At 42.6% G+C, this 16,569-nt stretch overlaps 1 protein-coding gene across 1 annotated transcript in view; it reads left to right on the forward strand.

The window, feature by feature from the left end:
- IQANK1 (IQ motif and ankyrin repeat containing 1) overlaps nt 1-16,569 on the forward strand; it is a 478,492-nt gene that overhangs the window by 315,149 nt on the left and 146,774 nt on the right. Inside the window, 2 exon segments of the mRNA XM_078686619.1 lie at nt 12,523-12,577; nt 16,116-16,208. Of these exon segments, the coding sequence (XP_078542745.1) occupies nt 12,523-12,577; nt 16,116-16,208 (148 nt within the window).

The raw sequence follows: 16,569 nt of genomic DNA on the forward strand, positions 1-16,569 counted from the left end.
TCTACTCAAAATAAATCTTCTGCCCCTTTTTCTGTGCCTCTTACTCCTCAAATGAGGCATTCTAGCGAAAATTAGTTCTTCAACAGACCCCTCATCCATGACAACGGCGTCACCAAGAACTTTGTCTACAGTATATTTCCTTTCTCTTCCAGTCACCACAGCGTAGACGGTGACTCTAACAACGTCGACAGCTTAGTCGATGAAATCGATGATGACGACCACCTAGCCGTCATCGGCCATCCGGTCGGCAGTAACCGGCGTCGGCTCCTTCATTGTGGCCATAACGATATGGAAGAAGACATCCTCGTCCATTGACGAAGCAGAAAAGGCTGAAGGAGCTTTTATATGATTACAGCCATATCAGATATCACCAGTAAGGTCTCCCTGTTGCCTCCAACTCATCGCTTGACACAGGAATCAGGAGTCGTAGGACTTTTTTATCCAGCATGCAGCCCATCACAACTAAGGGTAAAGTGCCAGGCGACAGATGAGGAAGTAGACACTAATATAGACACTTCCACCTACTTGGAAGGGGAGTATTCTTTCGCTAATCACCAGCAGACTTTATCTCATTGTTATGATTCTTTCAAAGAGCACTATCCTTATGAGGAACATTATGAGGAACACCAGGGCTCGGCGCCTGTCTGTTGGTCACCGACTTAAGGCATATGCGTAATGACTACTACAAGCGATTTCCAATACCATCCACTCTGGGTTATTTAGAGGCACCTGCCATGACACCCTTACCTAAGAGCCTAGTCCCTGTTCGCACACAAGAGAACCTGGCAGTACTACCTCCTATCACATCAGGGATTATTATATCGATTGTATAGCTGACCACCCAGAAGAGGGAGAGCTACTTCAGGACCCAGCTACATTGGGTCAGTAGTGGGATGACTATGTTGCCCCTTTATCACCATCACCTTACCAGCAAGTTCTCCTACTGAGGACATAGGAGGGTCCCACAAATTATTGAAATGTGCTTCCAAGAGGTTTGATCGGCCTCTCTCATTGAAACCAACAGAATGCTTTCTGTATGATTTTAAGGACTCTGCATGAAAATCTGTTCTATCCCCATTGTCAACTATATTTGGGAAGAAGGCCTTAAATTAATGACGAACCCAACATCGATCATTGCAGTTTGTTCCCTGGCTGGACAAAAAATAGAAAACTCCGGATGCTTTGCCGGCCTGTTTGATCCTCTCCCAGATCCGGTAGTCATGCAGGCTGCCCAGCATTGCTCCAGAAATCCGTCAGTCCCCTGTTCAGCACTACCATATAAGGAGGTCTGAAGGTCTAGATAACATCGGCAAGAAATTGGCAGCAATGGCAGCTACGTCCATCAGGGCGTTGAATGTGCTGGCCATTCTGGGTCACAATGACAGTCAAATGTGGTCCCATCTATTGGCTTTCTTTGGCGTTCCTACCATTTTACAAGAAAAATGATGCAAATGAGACCTCTCAAGTAGGTGCTTGAGCATCCTCTGAATATATAGACACTGCCATGGACAGCTCCTCCACCGCTTTTAGGCAAATGTCAGGTGCAGCAGTAATTGCACCGACAGAGCTGGTTGAAAGTGACCTCTCTCTGCCCTGAGGTACAGGCAAAAATTCTGGATTTACCCTTTGAAGGGGAGAATTTGTTTGGGAAACGTAGACGATTCTCTACAGGCCATTAAAACTGATACAGATATGGTGTGTACCGTGGGAACATTGTATCAAAGGTGCTCCCAAGGGAAGGCATGGCTCGGCAGTTCGGGCTGGACTGTTCCCATGAGGCACAGGGTCAGACTGATTTGTATATAGCCATGTCTGAACTGGGGTGGTAGAGTGGGCTGAATGTATGACATAATATCGACAGACAGAATATCTACATACAAAAATATCGACACAAAAATATCGAAATCAAAAATATCGGAGTCATATCTTCATAAAGGTAAGTACAAAAATATCGAAAAATTCATATCGTAGTACAAAAATATCGAAATTAAAAATATCATTTTTTTAAATGTATTAATAATAATGTAAAAATCATGTTAAAATACATATAATTTAACAAATATTAAATAAAAACATTAAAACATAATTAAAAAATTAAAAGTAATACATATACATTTAAAATAAATTAAAAACTTAATAATTTAATGTAATTTTCTTTTTTTAATTTCATTTAATTGATTTAAATTAAATTTAAATGTATATTATTTTTACCCTGTACGCCTGTACCCCAAAAACCCAAAACTGACCCTGAACCCTAAAAATACACCTGTACCCCAAAAACCCAAAACTGACCCTGAACCCTAAAAATACCCCTTTACCCAAAAACTGAAAACTGACCCTGAACCCTAAAAATACCCCTTTACCCAAGAACTGAAAACTGACCCTGAACCCTAAAAATACCCCTTTACCCAAAAACTGAAAACTGACCCTGAACCCTAAAAATACCCCTTTACCCAAAAACTGAAAACTGACCCTGAACCCTAAAAATACCTTTACCCAAAAACTGAAAACTGACCTGAACCCTAAAAATACCCCTTTACCCAAAAACTGAAAACTGATCCTGAACCCTAAAAATACCCCTTTACCCAAAAACTGAAAACTGACCCTGAACCCCAAAAATACCCCTTTACCCAAGAACTGAAAACTGACCCTGAACCCTAAAAATACTCCTTTACCCAAAATTAATTAACATTATTTAATTACCAATTAATTATTAATTAACAATAACAATAATGTAAATATATTAGCACATTAGCTATAATTAATTTAATTTACTAATTAATATTAATTTTTCCCAAATAATTAATTAACAATAACAAAAAATTATATATATTAAAAAATTACTCTAATTAATGTAATTAACTAATTAATATTAATTAATTACCAATTAATTATTAATTAAAAATTGGTACAAAATTATATTAATTAACTAATTATTATTAATTAATTACCAATTAATTATTAATTAAAAATATGTACAAAATTATATTAATGAATTAACTAATTAATATTAATTAATTACCAATTAATTATTAATTAAAAATATTTACAAACATATATTAATTAATTAATTATTATTAAATTACTTCCCACCCTATTCCCCTAAAAACCCACAACCCGCTCTAATACTAAAACGCAAAATGTTAACAAAATTACTCATTTTTAAACATATATTTCTAAACATATTTAGGAAACATATAAACAACAAAATAAAATACATAACACTAAACAACAAAATTTCGATATTACTAACATACATACCTTAATCTCGATATTCTGTCTGTCGATATTATGGCACATCGATATACTATACCATCGATATTAAAACATCGATATTATTGTATATCGATATTTTAATTTCGATATTTTGTCTGACTACCGAGTGGGCTAAAGAACGGTGATGGATTAAACCCAGATCTTTGACTGGTTGTGAGTGTTTGATTGATTCAGATGCTCCGTCCATTACCACCCCCTTTTGTACCGCTTTTGGCCGCCATAAGTGTGTCAGGGTATGCTCAGACGTGAGTCCCTTGCTCACTTTGCCACTGGATTCAAGCAAGCCGGGCTGAACACGGCTGTAATGCTAGAAACCGGTCCTCGGAAGCTTGTTTCCGGTCCAGGGAAGGCATGGCTCGGCAGTTCGGGCTGTACTGTTCCCATGAGGCACAGGGTCAGACTGATTTGCATATAGCCATGTCTGAACTGGGGTGGTAGAGTGGGCTAAAGAACGGTGATGGATTAAACCCAGATCTTTTGACTGGGTGTGAGTGTTTGATTGATTCAGATGCTCCGTCCATTACCACCCCCTTTTGTACCGCCCAATCCTTTTTAGGCAGAAGAGGACAATTTGTAGGATGGCCTTCCTGTCAGTCCTACAGATATCACCCATATTCACAGCAGGGGTATCAATCTGAATACCCTATGCAACAATGGTACAGGGCCACCACCCCCACATACTCAAGACAGCCAACGGGAAGATGAACCTTGGCTGGTGGAAAAGCCCAAGATGCGGCTAGAAGACAGACGATTTCAAGCACTGGCCCCCTCGCAACCCCCGGACCAACCATTGAGCCACTATCTCTCCGTCTTTTACGATCAATGGGAGAGCATCTCTTCAGACAAATGGGTGTTAGACATCATACATCATGGTCACATCCTGGAATTTGTTCAAAAGCCTCCCAATCATCCCTCTACCAAGAGAATGCATTAAATATCTCACTCTCTTAAAGCAAGAGATATGTCTTTTTCTCTCAAAGGGAGCAATAGAATAAGTTCCTTGGGAGCAGCGCAGCAAGGGTTCCTATCCAAACTTCTTCCTCATCAAGAAAAGGTTTGTCGGTAGCTGTTCAAGTCTCATGGGCCGAAATTGAACTCAGAAAAATCATCCCTGATACCATCCCAATCATTGGTGTTTCTAGGGTCCATTCTGGACACCACGGTCGCTAAACCTTACCTGACTGCAGAGAGAGTTAAAAATACATATTGGAGACTGCTACTTACCTTGCAAAAAAAGTCCACTTCAGTCAGAATGTTCAGGTCAATATTGGGGATGCTATCTTCGTGCATTTCATTAATTTTAAATTGTATGCACATGAGACAGTTGCAGTACCAGTTGGATTATACTGTAGAAAAAAACTAAGGAAATCTCTCTGTGGTCTACTAGACTTGTTAAAGACTTCATAAACGGCTTATTCCGAGCTTTTCCACCAATAAAACCTCCTGCAATATCCTCACAGCTTAAAACGGTTCGTTCCCAACTCATGAAAGTTCCAAATGAGCCAATCTATAAATCATGAAATACGTCTCATGGAAAACAGCCCTTCTTTTGGCCCTCGCATCAGCCAGAAGGGTCAGCGAAATTCAAGCTTTTACAGACACTGAGACTTTCTTACAATTCAAAGAGGATAAGGTGTTGTTCAGAACCAACCCAAAGTGCATCCTGAAGGGTCCAACTTCTTTTCACTTGAATTAACCTACTGTTCTGTCCATATATTTTTAAAACTCTTCCTCTGCTGCGGTAAGTGCTCTCCATTCTCTAGATGTCAAACATTGCTTGAAATTCTATATTCACAGAAGGCAAGCTTTTAGAAAATCGGATCAGCTTCTCATCTCTTTTGCTCCACCCAGGAAGGGTTACACACTTTCAAGAAGCAGCATAGCCCGTTGGGTGTCCGTAGCAATTGCATTTTGCCACAACAAAACAGGAAGGCCACTGTCAAAAAGCATTTAACCAGAAAGTTGGCTACATCCACAGCCTTGTTTTCTGAAGTATCACTTTCAGACATTTGCAGAGCAGCAACATGGTCGAATGAACGAACATTCACCAAGCACTATTGTTTGGATTCAGCATGGAAAGCGGTGCCGCTGTTGGACAGGCAGTTTTACGTCGCCTTTTTCAATAAGGTACAAATTGTTTTTAAATTATTTCATTGCAACATATGGGGTGATGATGTATTGTTATTGGTTGTATCACCATGGTTGTTCTAATATTTCTAATATTTCTATTTTTACCAATTGTTCATGTTTACTTCCTTTGTACCCCTTTGGAGAGTTGTGTTGCCTACCCACCACCATTTATTCTTTCCTTACTGCTAGCTACTCTGATTCAAGCATGTGAGTCTATGAAAGATTCAATACTGAAGTAAAAAGTTACTTACCCGTACACTGCGGTTCTCTAGTATTATCTTTTATAGATTCACATGCGACCCGGCCACTCCTATACCTCATTATATATCTTATTCCCTTTTATACTTGTGCTCAAAATCTGAGGTATGGTGGCTTTGCAGGGTAATAGTGGTTAAGGGTGTTTTCTCTGATTGGCTGAAGTTTGGGTCTATTAAAACAATGTGAATTGGTTAACAATGTCAATTACTTTTCCTGTGACTGTTTATGTACTTACCTATTAATGCTTGTTTTAAATCATATGGTACTCTCACCATGATAACAGGGAAAATTCAAGCATTTAAATCTTCGAAAGATATCAATACTAGAGAACAGCAGTGCACAGGTAAGTAACTTGTTTTTTTTCGGCGTAGATGTAGAGGCTTATGGTGTAGGGCTTAATGTCAGTTAAACATTGATAAGAGGAGAAGAGGGTAATGAGATATGTGGAACACTAGAATCGGTACTGATACAAGAACAGCAAGAAAAGGGAAAGTTAGATGATGCTGGGTCTATTTGCCATGTAGAAGGAGGTACAGTCCTCTAGAGCAGTTGTTCTTAACCTCTTCACTATTGTGAGGACCCACTGAACCATTGCTGGAATCCGGGAACCCCCACTGAGTCATTATTGGAAGCTGGGGACCCCTGGCCTAAGCAATTTCTATGATTCGAGCTTCAAAACAATGTTCACAAAAATACAAAAACAAGTACGCACCAAACAAATGCTAAAATATTATATCCTGTGTAATTCACAATCAAATATAGAAAATGTTTTTAAATTTTCAAATTTGCTTTATTAATGTATACGTTATTCATTTTAATTTATCAATATACATTTTATTTAATTTTGTAAAAACAGTTGCGGAAACCCGTGAGTAGACCTTGCTGACCCCCGAGAGTGCTCGGACCACAGTTAAGAACCACTGATTCAGAGCTTTCGTATGGATACCAAGTTCATGTAGCATCAGTTGCAGAATTTGGTGATTGACTGTGTAAAAGGTAGCAGACAGGTCCAGCAATAATTGTGCAGCCACTCCATTTCTGTCCCAGGTTATCATATCATCCTATGGTGAGTCGGTAGGACGTCCCTCCGCCATTGGTTTAGGTGCACATTGCAGGCCAGGTCAGGAATAATGAGCACCCAATAACTCAATGGCCGATGTTCTCAAACAACCATGCCTAAAAAAAAAGACGAACAGCACAGAGTTGATCACAACTATTGACAGACCCTCTATGCAGGCTGTACTACTGTTTGGAGGTCGGATACAATACTTCTGCAATGTAGTCACATTTAAAGGTGCCAGGTACCGAGCTGTCAGGAATGCAGTGGAGGCCAATCTGCACAACTCAATTCCTTAACTGCACCACAAAGACAAAACATTATAAGAAAGCAGTTTTACATTAGGTCAACAGCAACAATTAACAAGCCTTAGCAAAGCCAATTTCTGGCCTCGGAAAAAACAACTTGTACTTCTTTTTTTGTATGCAAACTTATGAAATATGCAAACATGGCAAAAATATTCAAATAAAGGACTGTCCCAGTACCCCAGCCCTGGTATCCAAGTGCAGTCCTTTCCAGGTAGCTGTGCACATAGAATGAATCAAAATACCTTTACTCACAGTGCAAGGCAGCCAGTGAATAAAGTGGCAAACCCATTGCCTCATGCTGGAAACTGTGGTGGCCAGAAGATAATTGTGAATTGCATGCGAACAGACCATCCACCCTTTTGTCCGCGGACTACTTATTTGGCTGAAAGAACATTCCACTGCCGCGATGTATGAGGTTGTAATTAAAAAGAATAAAGATTTGTTAGTCTGATCACATTTTTGGTGACTTTCATCAGACTAACACAGGCATGGCTATGTCAGAGCAAGGCTTATGAAGGCAGGCATTCCTCTGCATCACTTCATCTAACAGCTCAAGCGTAGCTGGACGAACTGCTTTCCGCTAACCAAGGCACACTTTTCCAGGGACATGGCGGCTACATCTGCTCTCTTTGCGGGGTACTTTTGAAAGAAATCTGCAAAGCGGCAATCTGCAGTGCTTGGTGAAGGAAATCATCTCCCCATGTGCCAACAAGTCCCCCAGTCTTGACAGGCCTATTAGGTCCAATTTTTCTAAGCTTGTTGTTTGGCTAATGTGCCCAATTTTGCCGTGTCCCACAGCGGGGTAGAAGAGGTGATCTTACCCCACCAACCAAGTGCCATTAGTGCTGTGTGCATCCTTGAAGCGTAACTGAAGTCGAAGTTGGTAGTAAATTGGAGAGCCTCCCCTGTAGATCGCTCTGAGGTAGCACCCAGCTTGCATATTTCGCCTGTCCATTCTATAAGCGGGTTTATCCTCAGGAAGATGTACCCAATGATTGATGGCACTAAGTTGGGCCACCCAGTAGTATTTCTGGAGGGATGGAAGCGCCATTCCACTGCAGACCAAGCCCTATGTCAGTTTCACTGGGGATATTCTAGGAGAACCCCCATCCCATAGGAGCGTTTGGATCACAAGACATAGAGAAAGCGGGCCGAGCCATCATTTTAAAGAGCAACGCTTTTCCCAATAGTGACATCTGTATGGCTCTCCAGTGCTGTGCCTCGCAGATGATTGAATGGAGGCTTGAGATTGCATTCATACAAGAAGACTGTTTTGTGATTCTACATGAAGATCTTAATTTCATAGTTTTACTGATTACATTTGTGTGGCCAGTCCAACTATGTGTTTGCTTTGTTACCCATTGGAGTACTTAATGCTGGCACTGTTCATTAGTTATCTTAAATGAGCATTATCTTAGAATATAATATATCAAAATTATATTAAGTATCGCGTCCTCCCCAGCCCGGGGGCCTGCAAATGACCACGCCACACACAGAGCTCTGTAGCACACATCTTTATTCTTCCGCATGCAACCGTTAATGGAACGTACTGCGTCATAGACTTTATTGACCACACCCAGAGACCTCCCACCTGATTGTGTTACTCTGTAAGGAGTCCGCCCAGGACCACAAGGGGCCTACTGCACACGATAACACAACACTACACTCAGGTTGTACTGAATCCATACCTGTTTGGGTGTACTTTAGGTGTGCTCTGAGCACCATGTGCGATGGATTTAGGCCCAAATCCTTGTACTGGGGTGAATGTATGACATTGTTCTACATTCTGTCCATCAACTGTGTTTTTTGCAATTTTCACCCCGAGTGGGCTGGGTATGCTCAGACGTGAGTCCCAGGCTCTCCACACCACTGGAGTCAAGCTATCCAGGCTGAATGAAGGCTGATAGCCAGAAACCGGTCCTTGGATGCTTGATTCCGGTCTGGGAAAGACATGGCTTGGTAGTTCGGACTGGACTGTTCCCATGAGGCACAGGGTCAGAGCTGATTTGCATATAGCCAGTGTTTAACCCAGGGTGGTGTGGAGTGCAAAAAAACGATGGATTTAGGCCCAGATCCTTGTACTGGGGTGAATGTATGACATTGTTCTACATTCTGTCCATCAACTGTGTTTTTTGCAATTTTCACCCCGAGTGGGCTGGGTATGCTCAGACGTGAGTCCCAGGCTCTCCACACCACTGGAGTCAAGCTATCCAGGCTGAATGAAGGCTGATAGCCAGAAACCGGTCCTTGGATGCTTGATTCCGGTCTGGGAAAGACCTGGCTTGGTAGTTCGGACTGGACTGTTCCCATGCGGCACAGGGTCAGAGCTGATTTGCATATAGCCAGTGTCTAACCCAGGGTGGTGTGGAGTGCAAAAAAACGATGGATTTAGGCACAGATCCTTGTACTGGGGTGAATGTATGACATTGTTCTACATTCTGTCCATCAACTGTGTTTTTTGCAATTTTCACCCCGAGTGGGCTGGGTATGCTCAGACGTGAGTCCCAGGCTCTCCACACCACTGGAGTCAAGCTATCCAGGCTGAATGAAGGCTGATAGCCAGAAACCGGTCCTTGGATGCTTGATTCCGGTCTGGGAAAGACATGGCTTGGTAGTTCGGACTGGACTGTTCCCATGAGGCACAGGGTCAGAGCTGATTTGCATATAGCCAGTGTCTAACCCAGGGTGGTGTGGAGTGCAAAAAAACGATGGATTTAGGCCCAGATCCTTGTACTGGGGTGAATGTATGACATTGTTCTACATTCTGTCCATCAACTGTGTTTTTTGCAATTTTCACCCCGAGTGGGCTGGGTATGCTCAGACGTGAGTCCCAGGCTCTCCACACCACTGGAGTCAAGCTATCCAGGCTGAATGAAGGCTGATAGCCAGAGACCGGTCCTTGGATGCTTGATTCCGGTCTGGGAAAGACATGGCTTGGTAGTTCGGACTGGACTGTTCCCATGAGGCACAGGGTCAGAGCTGATTTACATGTAGCCAGTGTCTAACCCAGGGTGGTGTGGAGTGCAAAAAAACGATGGATTTAGGCCCAGATCCTTGTACTGGGGTGAATGTATGACATTGTTCTACATTCTGTCCATCAACTGTGTTTTTTGCAATTTTCACCCCGAGTGGGCTGGGTATGCTCAGACGTGAGTCCCAGGCTCTCCACACCACTGGAGTCAAGCTATCCAGGCTGAATGAAGGCTGATAGCCAGAAACCGGTCCTTGGATGCTTGATTCCGGTCTGGGAAAGACATGGCTTGGTAGTTCGGACTGGACTGTTCCCATGAGGCACAGGGTCAGAGCTGATTTGCATATAGCCAGTGTCTAACCCAGGGTGGTGTGGAGTGCAAAAAAAACGATGGATTTAGGCCCAGATCCTTGTACTGGGGTGAATGTATGACATTGTTCTACATTCTGTCCATCAACTGTGTTTTTTGCAATTTCCACCCAGAGTGGGCTGGGTATGCTCAGACGTGAGTCCCAGGCTCTCCACACCACTGGAGTCAAGCTATCCAGGCTGAATGAAGGCTGATAGCCAGAAACCGGTCCTTGGATGCTTGATTCCGGTCAGGGAAAGACATGGCTTGGTAGTTCGGACTGGACTGTTCCCATGAGGCACAGGGTCAGAGCTGATTTGCATATAGCCAGTGTCTAACCCAGGGTGGTGTGGAGTGCAAAAAAACGATGGATTTAGGCCCAGATCCTTGTACTGGGGTAAATGTATGACATTGTTCTACATTCTGTCCATCAACTGTGTTTTTTGCAATTTTCACCCCGAGTGGGCTGGGTATGCTCAGACGTGAGTCCCAGGCTCTCCATACCACTGGAGTCAAGCTATCCAGGCTGAATGAGGGCTGATAGCCAGAAACCGGTCCTTGGATGCTTGATTCCGGTCTGGGAAAGACATGGCTTGGTAGTTCGGACTGGACTGTTCCCATGAGGCACAGGGTCAGAGCTGATTTGCATATAGCCAGTGTCTAACCCAGGGTGGTGTGGAGTGCAAAAAAACGATGGATTTAGGCCCAGATCCTTGTACTGGGGTGAATGTATGACATTGTTCTACATTCTGTCCATCAACTGTATTTTTGCAATTTTCACCCCGAGTGGGCTGGGTATGCTCAGACGTGAGTCCCAGGCTCTCCACACCACTGGAGTCAAGCTATCCAGGCTGAATGAAGGCTGATAGCCAGAAACCGGTCCTTGGATGCTTGATTCCGGTCTGGGAAAGACATGGCTTGGTAGTTCGGACTGGACTGTTCCCATGAGGCACAGGGTCAGAGCTGATTTGCATATAGCCAGTGTCTAACCCAGGGTGGTGTGGAGTGCAAAAAAACGATGGATTTAGGCCCAGATCCTTGTACTGGGGTGAATGTATGACATTGTTCTACTTTCTGTCCATCAACTGTGTTTTTTGCAATTTTCACCCCGAGTGGGCTGGGTATGCTCAGACGTGAGTCCCAGGCTCTCCACACCACTGGAGTCAAGCTATCCAGGCTGAATGAAGGCTGATAGCCAGAAACCGGTCCTTGGATGCTTGATTCCAGTCTGGGAAAGACATGGCTTGGTAGTTCGGACTGGACTGTTCCCATGAGGCGCAGGGTCAGAGCTGATTTGCATGTAGCCATTGTCTAACCCGGGGTGGTGTGGAGTGCAAAAAAACGATGGATTTAGGCCCAGATCATTGTACTGGGGTGAATGTATGACATTGTTCTACATTCTGTCCATCAACTGTGTTTTTTGCAATGTTTGGCCTTGTGGCACACTCTATTAGCACTTTTTTTGGTAGCGGAAGTGCGGCCTCTGTAAGCAGCCTTTGAAGGTCTGCTTTTCCTTTCTGTAATTAATGCCATACTTCACATTGGATGTGCAGTGAAGCCCATACTACCGCCACCATTTGTAAAGTTGGTTCGTTTTTCTTTTCCATGGCTACATTAATCAGACAAGGTTTTCACCCTTGTTATTGCCATTGGCAAGGGGGCTTCTACAGGTATAGACTGGCACATTGAGTTGGCAAACTACAATGATTGTTACATTTCTAATAGCTCCTTGCCCCATTCTCCCAAGTGCTTGAAGGCGTCTCTTAGTATTGTGCAGCTGTACACAAAAATCAAGAATATATGTGTGTGCGTTTTTGTGGTGAGATTTAATTTCCTATCAGTGTGTGTCTGTTTTAGTTACTAAACACATTCGTTACTAAACACAGAAGATTACACATTCTTTCCTTACGGGAAGACAATTTTTGATATATTCCTGGAAGTTGTTTTGTTTATACATTCGATGTCACGGTTTGCATAGCATAAGAATGATTATTACTGGTCCAATAAGATTTTGCATGTTCTTTTTTGTACTATTAATTTATACACTGTTATTAGAAAGGTGCAGCCTTCTCCAGTTAAACATCACTGTGAGTGCATAGGGCAAATTTGAACTTATACTTGAACCAGCCCAAATTCTGCCACCCAATATTTTTGCTACTTTTTGTCCCAACAGAATGAAAGAAGAAGTTATGCAACTGAAAAAGGAGCATGAACGCTGCCAGAAAGAGGTACGGTGTTTGTTAGGGCACACTTCTCTTTTCTCTCTCAAAAAATCACACTCATTGTGTGATCTTCATTTATTACTTCTTCAATGCATTTAGACATATTGTGTCCTAGCTGTTTCTGATTCTAAGCCTGTGTAAAATAAAAAACATAAACATAGCAGGTGTATTTGTAAAGCGCACGAGTACCCGTAGGTGTCCTGGCGCTGAATAACAGATGTTTATTGCTACCCAACTCAATGGGACTCATTTTATTGATCTCAAATGGACGAAAGACTGTGTGGAACTGCATGGATTCGAACCTGTGACCATGAGGTTGAATATAGGCCCCTGAGGTAGCTGCTTAGTCCAGTGAGCCACCAGACCCGACAGGATTGGACTCTATTTCTAAAAGCTGTTAAGCCAAAGGACCTGCTCAACTGGTAACTCGCATGTTCGCATGTAGTACACAGCTATGGCTCCACCCCCTGACTGGGTGTACACTTATCGACCAGCACTGACACCTTCATATGTTGCCCTTAGTGATCCTGTGCCACAGAAGTTTTCTTTCCATCGATGTCATGCTCTTCTCCTGTGTTCACCCTCTATGGCATATATCGTAAAGATCCAGTTGATGCCAGGGATCTTTTGTTGCAAGCAGTTTGCACTATCTGGCACTTGTAGATAGTGGGAGTCCTGCCAGGGAAGCCATCTTCTGATGCATGTCTGATGAGAACCACAATAGAATCCAGACGACACACTATATATTGTACTCTGTAGGTGGTATGCTGCATGATGTTTGCAGCATCCAGAGTCAATCAGGTAAAAAATAAACAACAACAACACCATGGAGGAGGGGAACAACTTGTTAATGTCATTAGAGGAAATAGCTGCAATTCAGTTATCAGGAGAAAAATACAGTAATCCAGAGTCATCGGGAGAAAAAACCAGAAGAACCTAGTAGAGTCATTAGATTAACAAAAGCAGCACTCCAGACCTATCAGGGAAAAAAACAATGACCGAGAGGAATCAAATGAAAATGGAACAACCCAAAGTAATCAAAGAAATGCAGCAATGTGGGTGGAGCAATCAGGAGAGGCATTCGTAAGTCACTGTTGGGGGTGGGGGGACCAACACCTCAGGCCCTTCAAAAACAAAACAATGACAGAGTCATCAGATGAGAAATTAACAACACAGTGATATCAGGGCAAAGGCAACAATCTGGAGCCTTCAGGAGTAACAAGCTGGGGTTACTGTGGGGAAGATTCAATAACCCAGACCTAACTGGCAATAAAACAACAACCTAGATTTATCAAGTGATAAAGCAGCAAACCACAGTAATGTAGGCTTGGGGGGAGGGGTAAATCCCGATTCATCAGGGGGAAGTCAATAATTCACTATCATCTTGGGAAAAAGCAGCAATACAGAGGCATTGATGGGGAAAAAATCCAGAGCCATCAATGAACTAGGCATCTATATGGTGGCCTTAGGAGAAAAAACAACAATCCAGAGACACCACCGTAAAAAGCAACAACCCACAGTTACTGAGGGCAAAACACAATCCAGAACCATTTTAGCAAAAAGCGGCAAGATTTGCGTCTGTACTATCGCTCATGCTGGGGATTGGTTTAAAACCTTTACATCTTGTGTGGTTCTCCTAACACACTGGGGTACTAATGTATGGGAATTAGAAGAAAGGCTACAAACTGGCAGGAAGGTCATGTTAATGTGATTAGAAATGGGCCAAAGAGCATGTGCACTTTGATAAATGTATGTTTGCCTTCCATTATTGGTCTCTTGATATTTTTCATCTTTGTGATTGGTTGGGGTGGACAGACAGTCCTTTCCCACCGCTTATGAAATAGACTGACATTTTTAGGTCTAGATCAGTAGACTGCTGTAGATATTCCTCTGCATGCTTTCAACCAAGGGTTTCAGGCCAGATCCTGATCAGCCCGACAGTGACAGTACATATGGCATCAACAGATGTAGAGGAGTACAGCCGGACTTCGTGTATAAAGGAGTGATGCTGTTGTGTCTTCATCCATGGAAATGTAGTTCACCGTGCATTTCTATTGCAATGGTGTTCTATGCTCATCTGGACCATCAATGTTGGCGAGCAGAGGGGCACCTCAAATAGGAGAGCCTCACAAGAACATTTAAACCTCTGGGGGGGCTGATATCCAACTTGGGCCTTTGTGCAGTCAGTTAGAGCACTAACAGCCTGATTCATCACTCTCCCGTTTTGCGAGCCCCTAATAGCGATTCATAACGAATCGCTATTAAGGACTTGCAAAACGGGATTCATGTAGGAATTGCAATAAATATTGCGATTCCTACATGTTCCTTATTTGCGAGTAGCAAATTGCTAATCGCAAATAAGGAATAACTCCCCATTCATTCCTATGGGCCAAAAGGCCCATAGGAATGAATGGGGAGTATTCCTTATTTGCGATTAGCAATTTGCTACTCGCAAATAAGATAGCGATTTAAAGGGTGCCAGGGGTGTCCAAAGGACACCCTGTAGCACCCCTTAAATGCAAATTGAAACAGGTGTTGCGCACACACATGTCCAAAGGACATGTGTGTGTGCAACATGCAACTTAGAAAAATGCTTTTAAAAGCATTTTTTTAAGTTTTCGCTATTTACCATGAGGTTTGACCTCACGGTAAATAGCGGGCCGAAATTGCGAATTCGCAATTTTAAAATGGATGATGAATTGCATTTAAGGAATCTCAAATAGAGATTCCTTAAATGTAATTCCTCGCAAAATAGAGAAATCGCTATTACCGATTTTTGCATTTGGGATGATGAATCCCAAATGCAAAAATAGCGTTCGCAAAGGGCCAGATTCTCAGAATCTGGCCCTTTGCGAGCCGATTTCGGCTTGATGAATCAGGCTATAAATCTCACACTGTATCACCCAACCAATTCAAGCTCTTCTTCCCCGGCTGCGCGATGACCACAACAAAATAATTTTTTATGTAGCACATATATTGGGTGGCATAATTCGTTCAAATGTCCCCCTAGAACAGGGATCTGGGAGGGAGGCCCACCATGGCTGAAGCATTGTCAGGTTTTCAGCATAATTGGAGACTGTTTGAGGGATTGCCATGACCGGATCTTAAGTTAATGTTCATAAACAAACCATGGCCACAGTGGCTTAAACCTGCCAAACATTGTCATGTCTGTTGTCGGCCATATTATTACACATACATGTGACCATGATAGGTATGAAATTAACCATCTGTTAGAAAGTGAAAAACAGAAAAGTATCGATAATGGCATTGTTGAGCCAGCTATAGAAAACCAGACCAATGTTGCAGCTTGCCAACACTGGGTCTGATTAGATTTGTTTAATACGTTTCTTTTCTGCTCTTCGTGTGACTTAAGTGAGGGGTACTACAATGTGTTCTGATATTGTGCTGATGGTCTGTTGTGTTCTGCGCAGTTCTAGTGCCTTTCATAAAGCGCAATGCCATTTTTATGTCCTAATATTGTGTCTTGCTCTCTGTACATCCCTGTCGCTGTTCCTGACTCCCCTTGACCCTTCCATCAATGCAGCTGCAGCAAGCGTATGCAGAGCTGAACCGGAGGATCATAGAGCATGACAAGAGTGTAAGGAAGAACAAGGACAAGACGGAGATCACCCTGCAGGTGAGTAGGAGAGTAAAGGGGAGGGAACTTGTGCTTTGTTCTCACTATAAATACTACATTTTAAATACAGTCATATTGCTGTAAGTCTACTCTCACCCTGTGGTTTATGCGACTACTGTTCTGTATGAATGATCATCTCAATGTTCATTTTGTGAAGCAGTTATGGAAAACCGGTTCTATAATTTAATTATATCAAACACACATGTTCTCCAGTATTGGATCTTTTATAGATTCACATGCTTGAATCATTCCTCATCTTCAAAGCGGGAGTCCGTCAGTAACTTTAAAATAGCAGTACTAGGTACTGACAACTGTGAAAGCCACTGGAAGTGACCACTTTTATTAGCCCACCCATCTAATT

This window comes from Lissotriton helveticus, chromosome 4_1 (genome assembly GCF_964261635.1).
Source record: "Lissotriton helveticus chromosome 4_1, aLisHel1.1, whole genome shotgun sequence".
NCBI classification, from domain to species: domain Eukaryota; kingdom Metazoa; phylum Chordata; class Amphibia; order Caudata; family Salamandridae; genus Lissotriton; species Lissotriton helveticus.